General features: G+C 46.9%; 2 protein-coding genes across 4 annotated transcripts in view; both read left to right on the forward strand.

Annotated features, from left to right (window-relative positions):
• Positions 1-17,323, forward strand: part of LOC140069408 (cathepsin K-like) — a 69,770-nt gene that overhangs the window by 36,601 nt on the left and 15,846 nt on the right. For all 3 annotated transcript variants that reach the window (XR_011848788.1, XM_072115085.1, XM_072115084.1), the window contains exons 3-5: positions 85-207; positions 573-737; positions 844-1,062. Coding sequence is in view for 2 of the 3 variants with exons in the window: in XM_072115085.1 (XP_071971186.1) it covers positions 85-207; positions 573-737; positions 844-1,062 (507 nt within the window). In the remaining variant the exon portion in view is untranslated. The remainder of the gene's footprint in view (positions 1-84; positions 208-572; positions 738-843; positions 1,063-17,323) is intronic.
• Positions 1-17,323, forward strand: part of LOC140069409 (cathepsin K-like) — a 35,879-nt gene that overhangs the window by 2,844 nt on the left and 15,712 nt on the right. The window lies entirely within an intron of this gene.

The raw sequence follows: 17,323 nt of genomic DNA on the forward strand, positions 1-17,323 counted from the left end.
AGACAATGGTTATTGGATAATGGTTTCCTCCCTCCAGGGAACGCAATGACTTATTGAACATTCCCATCTATTTTTTTTGAACAGTTTGATGAGGTGATGAGGCGTTCGATATGGGAGAAGAACTACAAGATGATCATCAACCACAACATAGAGTATACACAGGGGTTACACACCTATGAGCTGGCCATGAACCATTTAGGAGATATGGTAAGTTCTTCCTGGAGCTAAAGGGGTGGAGGTCTCATTTCTAGAAAATGTATACAGATTATGTGTCATGGCCACCATTGCATTGCGGACATCGGTGACCAAGGAGAAGACCTGGTCAACTACTGGTGGCCCAAAGGGTCACTGAATGAAGACATCAGACATACTTCAGTATGTTGGTTTTAAGTAATAAAACCTTTATATTTGCTCCTGATGTTTGATAAGAACATCTTCAGAAGATTTGTGTCCTTCAAAGCCACTAAGTTCACCCATTCTCTGGAAGATGCTACGTCAACAGAATATGAAACGGTCATTCTATGAGAATCTTGAGATAAAACTTACACCATATATGTTTTCTTACCATTTAGACAAGTGAAGAAGTCGCAAGGACAATGATGGGTCTCATAGTTCCACCTCAAAACAGAGTCAGAAATATCACTGCTGATGATGATGACAATAAGGACCGGCTCCATGATCTGCCTGACTCCATTGACTACAGAACAAAAGGATATGTCACGCCAGTAAGGAACCAGGTAAACAAAAGAAAGCCCCTTTAAGTAAACACTGGCATCATATTTATATTAAAGGGGTTATCTAGGACTGTGATGTTGATGCTCTTCTGCTGTTCTTACTCTCTAGGGTTCCTGTGGGTCTTGTTGGGCTTTTAGCTCCGTCGGGGCTTTGGAGGGACAACTCAAGAAAACAACTGGAAAACTGGCTGTCCTCAGTCCACAGAACCTTGTAGACTGCGTCGAGAAGAATGAAGGATGTGGTGGAGGCTCCATGACCTATGCCTTTCAGTATGTGATAGACAATAATGGTATTGACTCTGAAGCTGCGTATCCTTATGTTGGGGAGGTAAGTATAAGTAATACACTGTACACTATTATCAGTACTTATGCTGAGCTAGAGCAGTCACTGTGTACATACATGACATTACTTATCCTGTACTGATCCTGAGTTACATCCTGTATTATACTCCAGAGCGGCACTCACTATTCTGCTGCTGGTGCAGTCACTGTGTACATACATGACATTACTTATCCTGTACTGATCCTGAGTTACATCCTGTATTATACTCCAGAGCGGCACTCACTATTCTGCTGCTGGTGCAGTCACTGTGTACATACATGACATTACTTATCCTGTACTGATCCTGAGTTACATCCTGTATTATACTCCAGAGCGGCACTCACTATTCTGCTGCTGGTGCAGTCACTGTGTACATACATGACATTACTTATCCTGTACTGATCCTGAGTTACATCCTGTATTATACTCCAGAGCGGCACTCACTATTCTGCTGCTGGTGCAGTCACTGTGTACATACATGACATTACTTATCCTGTACTGATCCTGAGTTACATCCTGTATTATACTCCAGAGCTGCACTCACTATTCTGCTGCTGGCGCAGTCACTGTGTACATACATGACATTACTTATCCTGTACTGATCCTGAGTTACATCCTGTATTATACCCTAGAGCTGCACTCACTATTCTGCTGGTGCAGTCACTGAGTACATACATGACATTACTTCTCCTGTACTGATCCTGAGTTACATCCTGTATTATACTCCAGAGCTGTACTTACTACATACCTCCCAACATTTGTGAAAAGGAAAGAGGGACAAAACGGCGGCAGGCGTAGCGTGCCGCGGCGATCCCCCTAAGCCACACCCCCAATCACTCCCTGGCCACGCCCCAAATTTTAGCCATATTAAAATAATAAAAATCATCTCAATTAAAAAAAAAAATAAATTATCCTCATTGGGATTTGAACCTAGAACCTGCAGTATCCATGTACAATAATAACACAGCACCTCAACCCACTGAGCTATAACCTCTGTGATTAACAAGGTGGAGAATCTAAGAACTATGACTATATACTGCCTTGGTATATAGGGAGGGATCTTCTCAGATTATTGTAATTATTGAGACTATTATTATTATTATGGAGATTATTATTATTATTATTATTTAGATGATTATTATTATTTTTACCATTATTAATAATCATCTCCATAATAATAAAAATAATAAAATTTATAATAATAATAATAATAGTCTCAATAATTACAATAATAATCTCTGAGAAGATCCCTCTCTATATATCAGTGCAGTAAGTCTGTATCACAATGTAACACTGGCTGATAACATGTCTTAGTTACCAGAAATCCTCAGCTCTCTATCACTGGGCTTATAGCTCAGTTAGTTAAGCTCCTATCTGCAGTGCAGAGGGTCCCAGGTCCGAATCTCAGCCTGGCCAAAACTTTATGTAATTTAATTAAATAAAGAGCTTGTGTCTGGGGAAGCCCTGGAGACCATATATGGATAGATACTGATCTGACCTGATGACGTGGTCCTTGCTCTCAGCTAAGCCGACACTTCTCTGAAAAGGATTCCCTCCCGATGTCTGCTCTGGGGAACCCTAGGAGATGCAGTGACCATATATATGGACAGAGATCTGAAGCTGATGACGTGGTCCCTGCTCTGCGCTAAGCCCGACACTTCTCTGAAAAGGATTCCCTCCCGATGTCTGTAGAAGCCATTCTGTACTGTGAGTTCAGACTTTCAAAGTATTTACTATGCGGACACAGCGCCGGGACACAGCGGGACCTGGGGGGAGAATCCGTGACAATCTCATAGCTGCCTGTGACGCGGGGCAGAGGTACGAAAAACGGGAAAGTCCCGTCAAAATCGGGACGGTTGGGAGCTATGCTTACTATTCTGCTGCTGGTGCAGTCACTGTGTACATACATGACATTACTTATCCTGTACTGATCCTGAGTTACATACAGTATTATACTCCAGAGCTGCAGTCACTATTCTGCTGCTGGTGCAGTCACTGTGTACATACATGACATTACTTATCCTGTACTGATCCTGAGTTACATCCTGTATTATACTCCAGAGCTGTACTCACTATTCTGCTGGTGCAAACAGTGTCAAAGTTCAAAAAAAAACAAAAAAGAAAAAACAAAAAAAAAACAGACAATCATTTTCATAGCATTATACGTGTAATTGGTAAATAACCAGTTGTAAATTAATGATAGTAAAGGGCGGGTGGGAGGGACATGTTTCTTTCTGTGCTTCTAGAGAGAGAAAGAGAAAGAGAGATACAGGACAGGGAGTGACATCTACTCCTGAGCTCCTCCCCTCTTACATCACTACACTATCCCACCCACTCTGTTCTTACATCACTACACTATCCCACCCACTCTGTTCTTACATCACTACACTATCCCACCCACTCTGTTCTTACATCACTACACTATCCCACCCACTCTGTTCTTACATCACTACACTATATCCCACCCACTCTGTTCTTACATCATTACACTATCCCACCCACTCTGTTCTTACATCACTACACTATCCCACCCACTCTGTTCTTACATCACTACACTATCCCACCCACTCTGTTCTTTTAACAAGGACCATCATCTTACATCAATAGTATCATCTAAATTCCGTCGTTATAGGTCCCCCCTTACCACCGTCATGTTCCTGCTTCGCCTATGGCTCCGCTGTTGTCATGACGTGTGGATATGGGATGGACCCCCACTTTATTTTAAAACAGTTTAGACAAGAGAAAAACACGGTGTATGGAAAAAATACACAACCACATAACGTAATGGGTGAAATGGCCACAGCTTTATTTGAATCACAGGAATAAAACAATCAGAGGAGGAGTCAGGTGACATGCTAGGGGTGGGATTCCCCAATACCCCAATCTATAGCTGCCTGACATACAGCACCCGGCCAGACATCAACAAAGGGGGGCGGCACGCTCTGGCTGCCATTCTAGCAGAGCCAGTACACTTTAAGGGCACCAATGACCCTAGTGAAGATTATCCATTGTGTGCTTCACCACCGTGCCCGCCCCTGGCTGCTTTTACCATTACCAGAGCCTTGAGGCTGGCCACTTCCAAAGCTCAGGCTGTTGACCACCATGAGCTTTTACATCCTCTATAAGTTAAATTAGTCCACCAATAACTTGCCTGCACCTTCCACCTGACTCCTCCACCGCCACAAAGAGGCCATTTGACACCTTAAATGGGCTCGACCGCCACCAAACAACAAAAATCCCATCAATGGGAATGCAATGGGTTAACGAATAAAGTGTTGAGAAAATTACCAACACAACCCACATGCACAAAGTGGTAAAACATTGCTAAACTCCAAACTTCTACAGATATACCAAACCGTGTACAACAATATAGAGAAGCAGGATACCGTACAACCATGATGTGAAATAACTGCCCTCGGAACTAAATATATTCTGAAAAGACTAAGTACTAGACACCAAAAGCGTAGATTTATCTCCCCACCGAGTGGGAATATCGCTTACTGTATCTCCAGTATCTAGAGAACCACTAGTCATACTTCAATATATGTATCATGCACCAATACTATTGACAGAACAGACAAGAAGAGGATAGGTAAAGAAGAAGAAAGTTTACTTCTGTGCTCAGCTAATGCATAGGTAAGGGAGGGGGGGCAACCCCACTATGTGGCATAGCGTATGCACTGCCACGGCGTAGCCCCTGACAAAATGTTCAAAATGCTGTGCGATGTCTTCGCTCTCTTTTTTTTTTTTTATATATATATAGTATTAGAATAACATAGTGAGCTGAGCCGAGATATACTCATCTCAAGCCTTATAGCAAACCAATTGAAAATTTATTTTGTAGTTGGCCTAGCACCAGCTCCATCTTGCTCCAATACAGAATACAGCGCAATAGCGGGCAAGTACTTGACAACAGAACAGCAAAGGCTTGTCCATTTTGACAACTAACTTAGCCCGGTATAATACTAAATAAATGTAACTTTGCTCAAAAAACACGCTCAGCGTGCAGAGAAACCACAACTACCATATCCACAAACCGCAACCTCCTGGCAAGTGGCGAGAGCAGAATGTGGCTATACCAAACCAAATCCATAAATATCATTTTTTGCTCAAAAAACACGCTCAGCGTGCAGAGAAACCACACCTGCCATATCCACAAGCCGCAACCTCCTGGCAAGTGGCGAGAGCAGAATGTGGCCATATCAAACCAAAACCATAAATATAATTTTTTGCTCAAAAAACACGCTCAGCGTGCAGAGAAACCACACCTGCCATATCAACAAGCCGCAACCTCCTGGCAAGTGGCGAGAGCAGAATGTGGCCATATCAAACCAAAACCATAAATATAATTTTTTGCTCAAAAAACACGCTCAGCGTGCAGAGAAACCATAACTACCATATCCACAAGCCGCAACCTCCTGGCAAGTGGCGAGAGCAGAATGTGGCCATATCAAACCAAAACCATAAATATAATTTTTTGCTCAAAAAACACGCTCAGCGTGCAGAGAAACCACACCTGCCATATCCACAAGCCGCAACCTCCTGGCAAGTGGCGAGAGCAGAATGTGGCCATATCAAACCAAATCCATAAATATAATTTTTTGCTCAAAAAACAAGCTCAGCTTGTAGAGAAACCATAACTACCATATCCACAAGCCGCAACCTCCTGGCAAGTGGTGATATACAATGCACGCACAGCGTACAAAACCAACACTCTAGTGAACCACCAGCCGCTATCACCTTAGCTAGTGGCGTAACTAGGTGTGGATAACCGAACCAGAACCATCTTCTCAGGGACCGCCCCTTAGAGAAGTGTATAAATGTCTCCACATATAATCCACTGGCCACCAACCTCCAAGCTAGTGGTGTAACCAGGTGTGGAGAACTTGTCTCCCATAAACCATAATTACGCGCACAGCGCGCGAGAGCCACATCCCCAGCTCCAGATAGCCGCCAACCTCCTAGCTAAGTGGCGAAAGAAGATGTGGCCCTAGACCAACCATTGGAGACAGTAACATCAACCACACATAAGACATTATATAAATGTACCAAGGGCCTGGATATATAGGATCCATTTATCTTACAGAATTAGGTGCAGCAGTAACACTGACCATGTGTCTGGCTAATTCTCCAGCCATTTCATGGGGATAACTGTAATATAATATTACAATGCTAATTCACCATTATAGTCTGAGGTGGCATATAACCCCCTCAGTATTGTTCCACTCATGTAACCTAGAGTATATGTATATATATTTATATATATGAGTGCACATAAGGTATACATGGACAGTCCATAATATAGAAGCCACAACTAAAGGCTAGTTATATATATATGTAAGATACAGCCTGGTCCATGACTACAATAAAGCAGTGAGATGGAAGCCATGTACACTGCACCAGGCACATAAGTATCTGAATGCAACATGTGGTGACTATATAGCAATGACCTGGGATGGGCTACTATAGAATCCGTATGTATATCAGTGACATGGAGGTTTTATTCAGATAGCTAAGCTTCCCATATCCAGCCACTACAATTACTCAGGTCAATGCTGGGCCCTATAGACCAGGAATGTGGGGGACCTGTACCTATCATGGTCAGTAAATCACAGTAAGGTGTAGGCCACCAAGACTATAGAGAACCGAGATTATAAGAGACTAGTAATAGTGCAGCCTCCATCTGTGATCCTGTACCTGTGCTCTCTCTGGGCAGCTCCTCTCTCCCTAGTGTATACTACATGTAACCTCCCCATAACAAGCAGAGTAATGGTGTACAGAACTCCTGAAGAAGCTCCAGTATGGAGGTGGTGATTGCTTTGCCATATCTGTGCCACGAGGATTGGTACTAAAATAGCCATGTGTACCTGTGTCATGAAGGTATAAATGTAACCTTAAACCGTATACAAGAGGTCATTACCCTCATGTAAATTAGTGATATATGCAGTGAGTGAGGTAAGTACACCCTCATCACTCAGCCTCACATAAATCAGTGATATGTACAGTGTGTGAGATAAGTACACCCTCATATAAATTAATGATATGTACAGTGTGCGAGGTAAGTACACCCTAATATAAATCAGCGATATGTACATTATGTGAGGTAAGTACACCCTCATATATATCAGTGATTTGTACAGTGTATGGGGTAACTACATCCTCATATATATCAGTGATATGTACAGTGTATGAGGTAACTACATCCTCATATATATCAGTGATATGTACAGTGTATGAGGTAACTACATCCTCATATATATCAGTGATATGTACAGTGTATGAGGTAACTACATCCTCATATATATCAGTGATATGTACAGTGTATGAGGTAAGTACACCCTCATATAAATCGGTGATATGTACAGAGTATGAGGTAACTACATCCTCATATATATCAGTGATATGTACAGTGTATGAGGTAAGTACACCCTCATATATATCAGTGATATGTACAGTGTATGGGGTAACTACATCCTCATATATATCAGTGATATGTACAGTGTGTGAGGTACCTACCCCTCATATATATCAGTGATATGTACAGTGTATGAGGTAAGTACACCCTCATATCGATCAGTGATATGTACAGTATGTGCGGTAAGTACACCCTCATATCGATCAGTGATATGTACAGTATGTGCGGTAAGTACACCCTCATATCGATCAGTGATATGTACAGTGTGTGCGGTAAGTACACCCTCATATAGATCAGTGATATGTACAGTGTATGAGGTAAGTACACCCTCATATAAATCAGTGATATGTACAGTGTATGAGGTAAGTACACCCTCATATATATCAGTGATATGTACAGTGTATGAGGTAAGTACACCCTCATATATATCAGTGATATGTAAAGTGTGTGAGGTAACTACCCCTCATATACATTAGGGCATTATGCAGTATGTTAAGCAATAAGCTGACATATCAGCCATGTATGTAGTATGTGAGGTGACCTGGGGCAGATATTTGGTTAGTTATCTCCCCATATACAGCGCTGTATACACGGAGGTCACCTGCTCCCATATACATAAGTGTCTGTCTGTACTAATCATGGAGCATCACATGTGAGGAGCAGGAACATGAGGACACATGGACTCCCATCCTGCCACAGCTGCCATGTGTAAGATAGCTGGGAGCAGATACATGAGGAGACATGGACTATCATGTCTACATTACACTAGTAAATAAATAAAGCTTCCATGTAGCATAAAGCAGCCATATCTATAGAGTGAGGTATAATCTGACAGATATCGCCGCCATAGCTGCAGGGTATAAGATGGCAGGGAGCAGACTCCTGAGGAGACATGGCTGAGGAGACATAGCGGCTTCTTACATACCTTCAGCCATGTGCACATTACATGAGGTAATGCTGCTCCCCTGTAACATTACCAGTCATATCTACAGTGTGTGAGTATAATCATACACATATCACAGACATCACTGCAGGGTATACTGTAGCTAGGAGCAGACTCCTGAGGAGACATGGCTGAGGAGACATAGCGGCTTCTTACATACCTTCAGCCATGTGCACATTACATGAGGTAATGCTGCTCCCCTGTAACATTAACCAGTCATATCTACAGTGTGTGGGGTTATAAGCTCACATATATATCATAGCCATAGCTGCCCTGTGTGAGGTAGCTGGGAGCAGGTACATGAGGAGACATGGAGACATGATCTCCTGTGGTAATGATTAATTCCTGAGGTAAAATCCTCTCATATATGATGTGTAAGCTGAGTCTACCCTGGTACATGATGTGTGTGGTGTATGTGGTGACAGCAGAGTGGTAAAGTGGTAACCCCAGTGTTATACCTTCTGAGTCTGTCAGACATGTTTCTTTCTGTGCTTCTAGAGAGAGAAAGAGAAAGAGAGATACAGGAGAGGGAGTGACATCTACTCCTGAGCTCCTCCCCTCTTACATCACTACACTATCCCACCCACTCTGTTCTTACATCACTACACTATCCCACCCACTCTGTTCTTACATCACTACACTATCCCACCCACTCTGTTCTTACATCACTACACTATCCCACCCACTCTGTTCTTTTAACAAGGACCATCATCTTACATCAATACTATCATCTAAATTCCGTCGTTATAGGTCCCCCCTTACCACCGTCATGTTCCTGCTTCGCCTATGGCTCCGCTGTTGTCATGACTGGGGTTTTTTCCTGGCATTACATCTCAGCTAAACTGTTTAAGATCTTTAGAGTTTCGTTTTCCATGCTCTTTCTTGCTTTACTCTCATGTCCCCGCTCATTACTATTTTCACTTCCTCTGTATTTTCTGCTTGAACAGGGTCTGGTTCATGATATTCCGCATTCTGCTAGATTTCCTATGATGATGAATTACGTGTGTAACATCCATGGTAACACAAATCCCAATACATTCACAATCCCACAATAATTAAAGGGTGGGTTACCAAAAAAAATAATTAAATCAATAATTTTATTAAATAAATAAACAGAATAATTCAAAACTACAGATTAATACCATAACAATATTATATAACTGGCATGGGCTGTGAGACAAAACCCCCACTAATAAGCACTGCGACGGTCAGGAGAAATAATACATTAGGGCGGGCTCGGCAGGGCGTTGTAACCGGATTCTTCTTCAGACTGGCCCAGACACCCTGCTGACAGCTCAGTTTATGGGTAAATTACTGTAGCCAGCTGCCAATCAGCTGGCTGCCTCCAATATTTTACCTGGTTACAGTGCTGCCATAGATCCAGCTGTTTACCAATCACAGCTGACCTTCACCTTCAGCCAATCAGCAGGCAGCATCTGTGGAACAAACATCTGACAGAAAAGTGCAAAAAAGTACCTCATGAAAAAGGCGGGAAACACAGGACATAAAAATTACCTCAGAATAACATTAACCCTTTCAATGCCAACATACAATCAATGAACCCTTGAGAGCCAACGCAGGGGATTGTGTTACCACACAGGGCCCCTGGCCATTATTGTCCTTGGGACATTGTATGTCATGTTCACACTTGTTTTATCACAAGATCAACAGTAGAAATCTCAGTCAAACCTGAAGGCCTTGGGCCTCATTTAGCAACCAATCAGAGCTTGAATTTATTTTTATTTTTAAAGTTGAAAAAATGAGAGATGAGCTGTGATTGGTTGCTGTGGGTATTAAATAAAATTTTGATAAATGATGGCTGTGACCTACAGTATTTTGGGTTAGAAACTGAGGCAGGAGGCAAGCTGAATGCTCCTCACCCAAGTACTGCGAGATATGATGCTTGACTGACATGCAAGTGCAACACCCTCGCCGATGCAATGGCGAGGGAGGGTTTGCGAATACGTCCCACCTGCATGTAATCCCATTACACAACATGGTTCTGAGGCAGAGGTTAAGTATTTTGTATAATGCAAGATGCTGTTGTCCAATGATATGTGTTACATCCTGTGCTCTGTAAGCTGAGATGTGATTGGAGGAGCAGCCACCACCTGACCAAAGGAAGGTAATAAAACCTCTGGCCAGGAATGTTCTAGAGAAGTCTCTCTCAGGAGAGAGAAGAGAGGAGTTAGTGATTATTCTAGTGGAGAGATTTTAGAAGAGTCTCAGATTCTGGAGGTCTTTCCAGAGATCTTTTCAGAGAGATTCAAGTGTAGGAGAATCCTAGAGTGAGTGAGTAATCTCTGTCTAGCCCATACCAGAGCAGGAAGAGCCTAGCCCCTGCCTCTGAAGAGTGGAGTAATAGATTAGAGTTAGTGTAGTGAGGAAAAGGGGTATCATCTTACCTTTGAAGGTGATACCTGAAGCCCTACAGGACAAGCTGAAGCTTCCTACCAGGACACAGCTGCCTCCCAGCCTGCCCTCTACATCCAGGCTGGTGAACTCTCCTGAGGCTCCCTCCAACTCACATCTCAGCACCCTACCTACCTGTTAAAGGCACGTTTGCTGCGGTTCCTGCCGGTTCAAATAAAGAACTGTAAGTTGTTTTCTTCAACTTCTGTCTCCGTCTGGTCCCTGCTAATACGGCTGCCTTCATCACCGGCACCCTGTCCATCACCCAGAGACTCACACTCGGGACATTAAGGGGTTGCCCCAGGGAGATCCGCTATAGCAGCCTTTCCCTCATCTTTTCTTGCCAACACCACCCTGCTGGAGACCTGCCAGGCTGCAGGACAGCCCTCCGGTTCCCCATACCAAGCACCGTGACCATAGCGTGCTTAGGCCGCAACCGCCAGCCACTCCGGTACCGCGGGCCCCGGCTGTCTCCAGGCCGCAACCCAAAGGCTAGGCCCGGTGGGGGATGTTGCAAGTGGCGTCACGAACAGGATTGATACTTCTGTGCCTTATTACGGCATTAAAGACTTTCCTTTATTGAAAAGACTGTGCTGCCTAACCCTGCTGCCATCCGGGTTTAGGCCCAAGTATTTGTGTGTTTCTACATTGAACTTTATACTGCTGCCACGTGCTGTCGAGCGCCGCTCCAGCACTCAAGAGGTTAATTCCTGCAAGAACTGTGTCAGCTCTGCTACATCCGGCGCTGCTGCGCCTGAAGCATTTACCTCAGAGGCGTGTGGCGCAGCAAGTATTTCAAGCCCGCCAAATCTTCACTGGCGGGAACTCCAGAGGGGTCATTAGGCTCCGCCCCCTGCGCGAGTGGCGCGAAGCACCGTGGAGGAGGAGCTGGAGCGTGTGCGGCCGGCAACGAAGAGGGTTAATCGGCCATCTTGGATTTCGGCGCAGGCCGCGCCTGAAGCCTGCCAGCAGTGTGCGCCTCATCCGGAGATCCGGCGCACGTGTCCTGCGACTGGAGGAGAACACCGCTGAGCATCACCGAGCCCTGCTGCCTGCCGGACATCAGGAACGGAGACCTTCGTGCACCGGAGCTGTCCTGTCACCGCGGCTGATCCTGAGTGAGTACCGCTGGGGAAGTTAAAGGGGGGTAGAGATTGTTTCCGACGCTAGGTTATTGGCTCACCTCCCAAGGAATAGTGACTGTGTCTTAAAGTGCCCACGTCCCATTCTAGCCATCGCCCATAGCAACGGACATTGTGTAACCCTACAGGCTTCCCTCAGCTTGGCCAGTCATGTCCGCCCAGGACGAAGATACGGGACTGGCGCAAGTCCCGTCCCCTGGTCCCTCCTCAGGGTACCGGAGCATGTTAAGTCCTCCAGAGAGTCCCTTCAGCCCTGCTACAGCTAGTGTCCCTGGGACTCCCACCATGATGCCTCTGACTATGCCCTACTATCTGGGGGCCCCCTGGTTACCCTACTACGAGGGAGAAGCACATACTCTCCCTGAATTCAGGGACAAGTTGTTAGCCACCTTCGCCTTGCTCCCATTCACAGAGGAACAGAAAGTGGGCATCCTCATCGGGCAGTTGAAAGGACCCGCTCTCCGGGAAGTCAAGTCTTGGCCCCGAGAACAGTGTCAGAACGTGGTCCGGATTCTTGATAGGCTACGCAACACCTTTGACAAGTGTACTGTCTCCGAGTTGAAGCAGAAATTCTTCGGGAAAAGACAGAAGCCCCAAGAGTCCCTCCGAGACTTTGCCCTCTCCCTACAGGAGACATGGAAGGCCATCACCTGCCTTGAGCCCAAAGACGCTGATACCTCTGATCAAACCTTAAGGGAGCAATTTATCAATGGACTTGTTGATAGAAATCAAAGGTGTCAACTAAAGATCATCTCTTCTCAACATGCCCAGGCCTCTTTCCTTGAGTTTAAGGAAATTGCCATTGACATCTTAGGAGACCGACCACCTACTGGATCGCAGAAAGAGCCTGAATTCGTAGAAATGGAAGAATCTGCTCTCGCTTGCCATCCCACGCAGTCAGCATCACCTACTCCTGCGCCTATGGAAGTTACTGGCATAACAGGACCGGTCCCTAATCTGGCGGACACCCTGCATCAAATCCTTGATCGGTTGACCCAGTTGGAAGTAACTGTCTCTGCGATGAGGAGGAAACCTCCAGAGAACCCGGTACGGTCAGCTACTCCTCGTGAATCTCCGACTAAACAGCGCCCAAAAGAAGCGAAGTCGTTAAGCACCTGGAGTCAGAAGAAACCCCGCCAGCGGTGCAGCTACTGCCATAAATATGGGCATGAAGAGAATGATTGTCGTCAGTTAAACGACAAACCCTTGGAGCTAAGGGACGACCTCCAAGGGAAGAACTTGTAAGTCCCCGAGATGCTAACTGGATGCCCAGGTTCGTGGGGACTCGCCCCATGGTTCATGTAACCATCAATGGAGTTACCCTACCGGCCTTAATTGATACCGGCTCTCAAGTGACCACCCTCCGGAGTGCTGCCTTCGAGAAATGCCGAGGAAAAGCATCCTTAGTCCAGCCTCCAAAGGCTTACTTGAACATCATTGCTACGAACGGAAAACCCGTACCCATCCGCGGCTACTGGGAGCCCACGCTAACCATTGGAGACACTGAGTTAACCAGACAGGGCGTAGTGGTGACACGTGTGCCCGAAAACGGTAACTTCTCCCTGGTACTGGGTACCAATGTCCTCCGCAACTGCTACCCTGAAGTGCTGAAGGCTCTCCACGACTCCCTGCCAACAGTGCCCAACGGTTCCCGGAAGGTAATTCAGGAGACTATGCAGGTTCTAGCGGCGCAACAGAAGTTTGCTGGCCCTAATGGTGAAATCTGCAGAGCCCGGATCAAGGATCCCCAACCTGTCCGCCTTCAACCTGGGACTGAGACGTTAGTATGGTGTCGAGCCTGCATGGGCGTCCAAGGTCAAGACTACCAGGCGATAGTAGAACCTCTACCAGCTGATGAAGACCTGCCCATTCTAGCCGCCAGGAGCCTAGTCACTGTATCCCGAGGACAAGTACCCATTCGATTACTAAATGTGGGAGACTCCCCAGTGGATCTGAGAAAGTACCAAGCCGTAGCCACTCTCTTCAGTGTTCATCCTGAAGACTTGGTGGAAACCTCTCTGTCTGCCTCCCAACAGTTGGAAGTGAAGCAAGGTGCTGAAGATGAGCCTGCTGAGCAATCCTGGTGGCTTGAGCTCAATATTGGAGATGACGATTTTACTCCTGCAGACCAAGTACAAGGTGTCCTGGATGTCGTTATGAAGCACCACCAGGCCTTCAGCAAACACCCACTGGATTTTGGGCAGACTACTCTGATCCAACACACCATCCCTACTGGCTCTCATCCTCCTATCAAGGAACGATATCGGCCCATACCTCCAGCCCGTTACCAAGAGGTGAAGAAGCTGGTACAAGAGATGAAGACAGCCAACGTTATCCGGGAGAGTCGCAGCCCATGGGCTGCCCCGCTGGTCCTTGTGAAGAAGAAGGATGGAACCCTTCGATTCTGTGTTGACTATAGGAAGATCAACAATATCACCCACAAGGACGCCTATCCTCTGCCTCGAATCGAGGAATCCCTCGCAGCCCTAGGGTCAGCTGCCTACTTCTCTACCCTGGACCTGACCAGTGGCTACTGGCAAGTGGCCATGGCACCGGAAGACAGAGAGAAGACGGCTTTCACCACCCCAATGGGCTTGTTCGAGTTCAACAACATGCCGTTTGGGCTATGCAACGCCCCAGGCACATTTCAACGGCTGATGGAGAGATGTTTGGGTCATCGCAACTTCGAGACCGTCCTGCTATATTTGGACGACATCATCATCTACTCCAAGACTTATGAAGACCACCTCCACCATCTGGCGGAAGTCTTCCAAATCCTGACCCAACATGGGTTGAAGGTCAAGCCACCCAAGTGCCACCTGTTACAACCTAGCGTCAAGTACCTGGGACATGTGGTGAGCGCTCATGGAATTGAGCCAGATCCAGAGAAGATTGCAGCTGTCCACGACTGGCCTACCCCATCAACCGTACGGGACATCAAAAGCTTCCTGGGATTTGCCAGTTATTACAGGCGTTTCATCCCGAAGTTTGCCCAGCTGGCGGCTCCCCTGCAAGAGCTTCTAAGGGGCCTGCCAAAAGAGAGCCAACGTTCCCGAGTATCCATTGAGTGGACGGCCGAACGAGAAGCTGCCTTCCAGATGCTCAAGCAACGGCTGACTGAGCCTCCGGTGTTGGGATATCCAGACTACAGTCTGCCTTTCACCCTATACACTGATGCCAGCAAGCAAGGCCTAGGGGCTGTACTATCCCAGCTCCAAAACGGAACTGAAAGGGTCATAGCCTACGCCAGCCGTTCCCTCCGAGAACCGGAGCAAAACGACCAGAACTACAGTTCCTTCAAGTTGGAGTTTCTGGCGTTAGTCTGGGCTGTGACCGAAAAGTTCAAGGACTACCTAGCTGCATCATCTTTCACTGTCTTCACAGACAATAATCCGTTGGCGCATCTGAACACCGCACGTCTTGGAGCACTGGAACAACGGTGGGCCTCCAGACTTGCCAATTTCAGCTTTACCATCAAGTACCGGGCTGGTAAGACCAATGACAACGCCGACGCCCTGTCCCGTCTCCCTGACCAGTGGGAGGGACCCTCCACGGATGCTCAGTGGGAAGATGTGGAGATGCCAGCGTTCTATGCCCGGTTTGTGCGTCAAGATGCCCAGAGAGTTTACTCCCTACCGACAGAGGCAGAGCCAGCTACTCCTCAAGAAGAGTCAGAGCCCCCTGCGGAGAAGGACCTCTGGATGAGTCTTCAGGCTGATAGCCATGCCCTAGGAGAAGTAATGGACTATCTCTCTAGTGGGCGAGTGCCTGAAAGAATCCGGCGCAGAAGAGCTGATGGAGAACTGTCTCAATTGTGGCGCCAGAGAAAGACTCTGAGCATGCACCAAGGTCTGCTCAAGAGAAGAACTCTGGACCCTATCACTTATGATCGGATATACCAGATTCTGATTCCCAGGAGGGACGCCAAGATAGTACTGGAAATGTACCATGACCAGTCTGGACACTTTGGCGCTCAGAAGACTGAAGCCACCCTCCGAAGGCGATTCTTCTGGGTCAACATGAAGTCCGACATTGAAGCCTGGTGTCGAGAATGCCCAGCCTGCGCCATCGCTCGAGGAGAGCGACACAATCAAAGGGCCCCTCTACGTCCCATTGTGAGCCAACGGCCTTTGGAGATCCTGGCATTGGACCACGTGAAGTTGGAGCCCAGCAGATCCGGTCACAGTTATGCCCTTACTATCATCGACCACTATACCAAATTTGTGGTTGCAGTACCCGTCAGAGATCTGTCTGCAAGGACCACCGCAGCGGCCCTGTGGAAGAGCTTCATCCTCCCCTATGGCTGTCCGGACCAGATCCTTACAGACCAAGGAACAGCATTTGAGTCCCAAGTCTTCCAGGAGCTGTGCACTCTATATGGCTGCAAAAAGCTGAGGACCACAGCTTATCATCCCCAAAGCAACGGGCTGTGTGAAAAGATGAACCAGACTCTAATCAATATGCTGAGGACTCTGACCCCTGCAAAAAGGGCTGACTGGCCAAAGCTGTTGCCCGAATTAGTGTACCTGTACAACAATACCAATCATTGCTCCACAGTGTACACCCCGTACTATCTGATGTTCGGGAGACACGGACATCTCCCTGCGGATATGACCTGGGACATGGAGTCCCCTGATTCCCAGTCTTTACTTCCCCAGACTGACTGGGTTCACGAACACCAGAGGCGCCTGGCGGATGCCAGAGAAGTTGTGGATCTGCGGTTGGAAGAGGCCCGAGAGAAACAAAAAAGGGACTTCGATCGTAATGCCTGTGCTGAGCCTTTTGCCCCAGGAGATCGAGTGTGGCTGCGCAACAACCATCCTACCAGTAAGCTAGATGGGCGTTGGGAGCGTGAGCCATACCTAGTTAGGGACAGTCTCTCCCCTGAAGTCTACGAGATTTCAAGAGGAGACCGTCCACCACTCGGGGTACATAGGAACCGGCTGAAGAGATGTCTTCGTCCTTTTGCCCCTATGTCTACACCTCTCACCTCGACCCCCAACTTACAGACCTCCTTGTGTTCGCCTACCCCCAGTTTCTTGGAACTTGTGACTGTGCCTCAATTCTGTTTTGTTTCCACTCCAGTAAGAGGTACCTCGGAGAGACCATCATCCCCACCGCAGTCTCCAATACTGCTGCCTGTGGAGGATGATCCGGCTCCAGTGTCTGCAACCCCTGAAGCATCAGAGGCAGCTGAGACTCCGACTCCTGCGCTTGACTCAGAGGAGGACGATGAGGAGGTTGTTATCTTCTCCAGGCCGGAACTTCGAAGGTCTCAAAGGGAGACAAAAGGTAAAGCTCCTGCGTACCTGCAGGAGTACCAGCTGGTGACACGCAGAAGCAGGAGACAGGTAC

The sequence above is a fragment of the Engystomops pustulosus genome, chromosome 7 (assembly GCF_040894005.1).
Source record: "Engystomops pustulosus chromosome 7, aEngPut4.maternal, whole genome shotgun sequence".
NCBI lineage: Eukaryota > Metazoa > Chordata > Amphibia > Anura > Leptodactylidae > Engystomops > Engystomops pustulosus.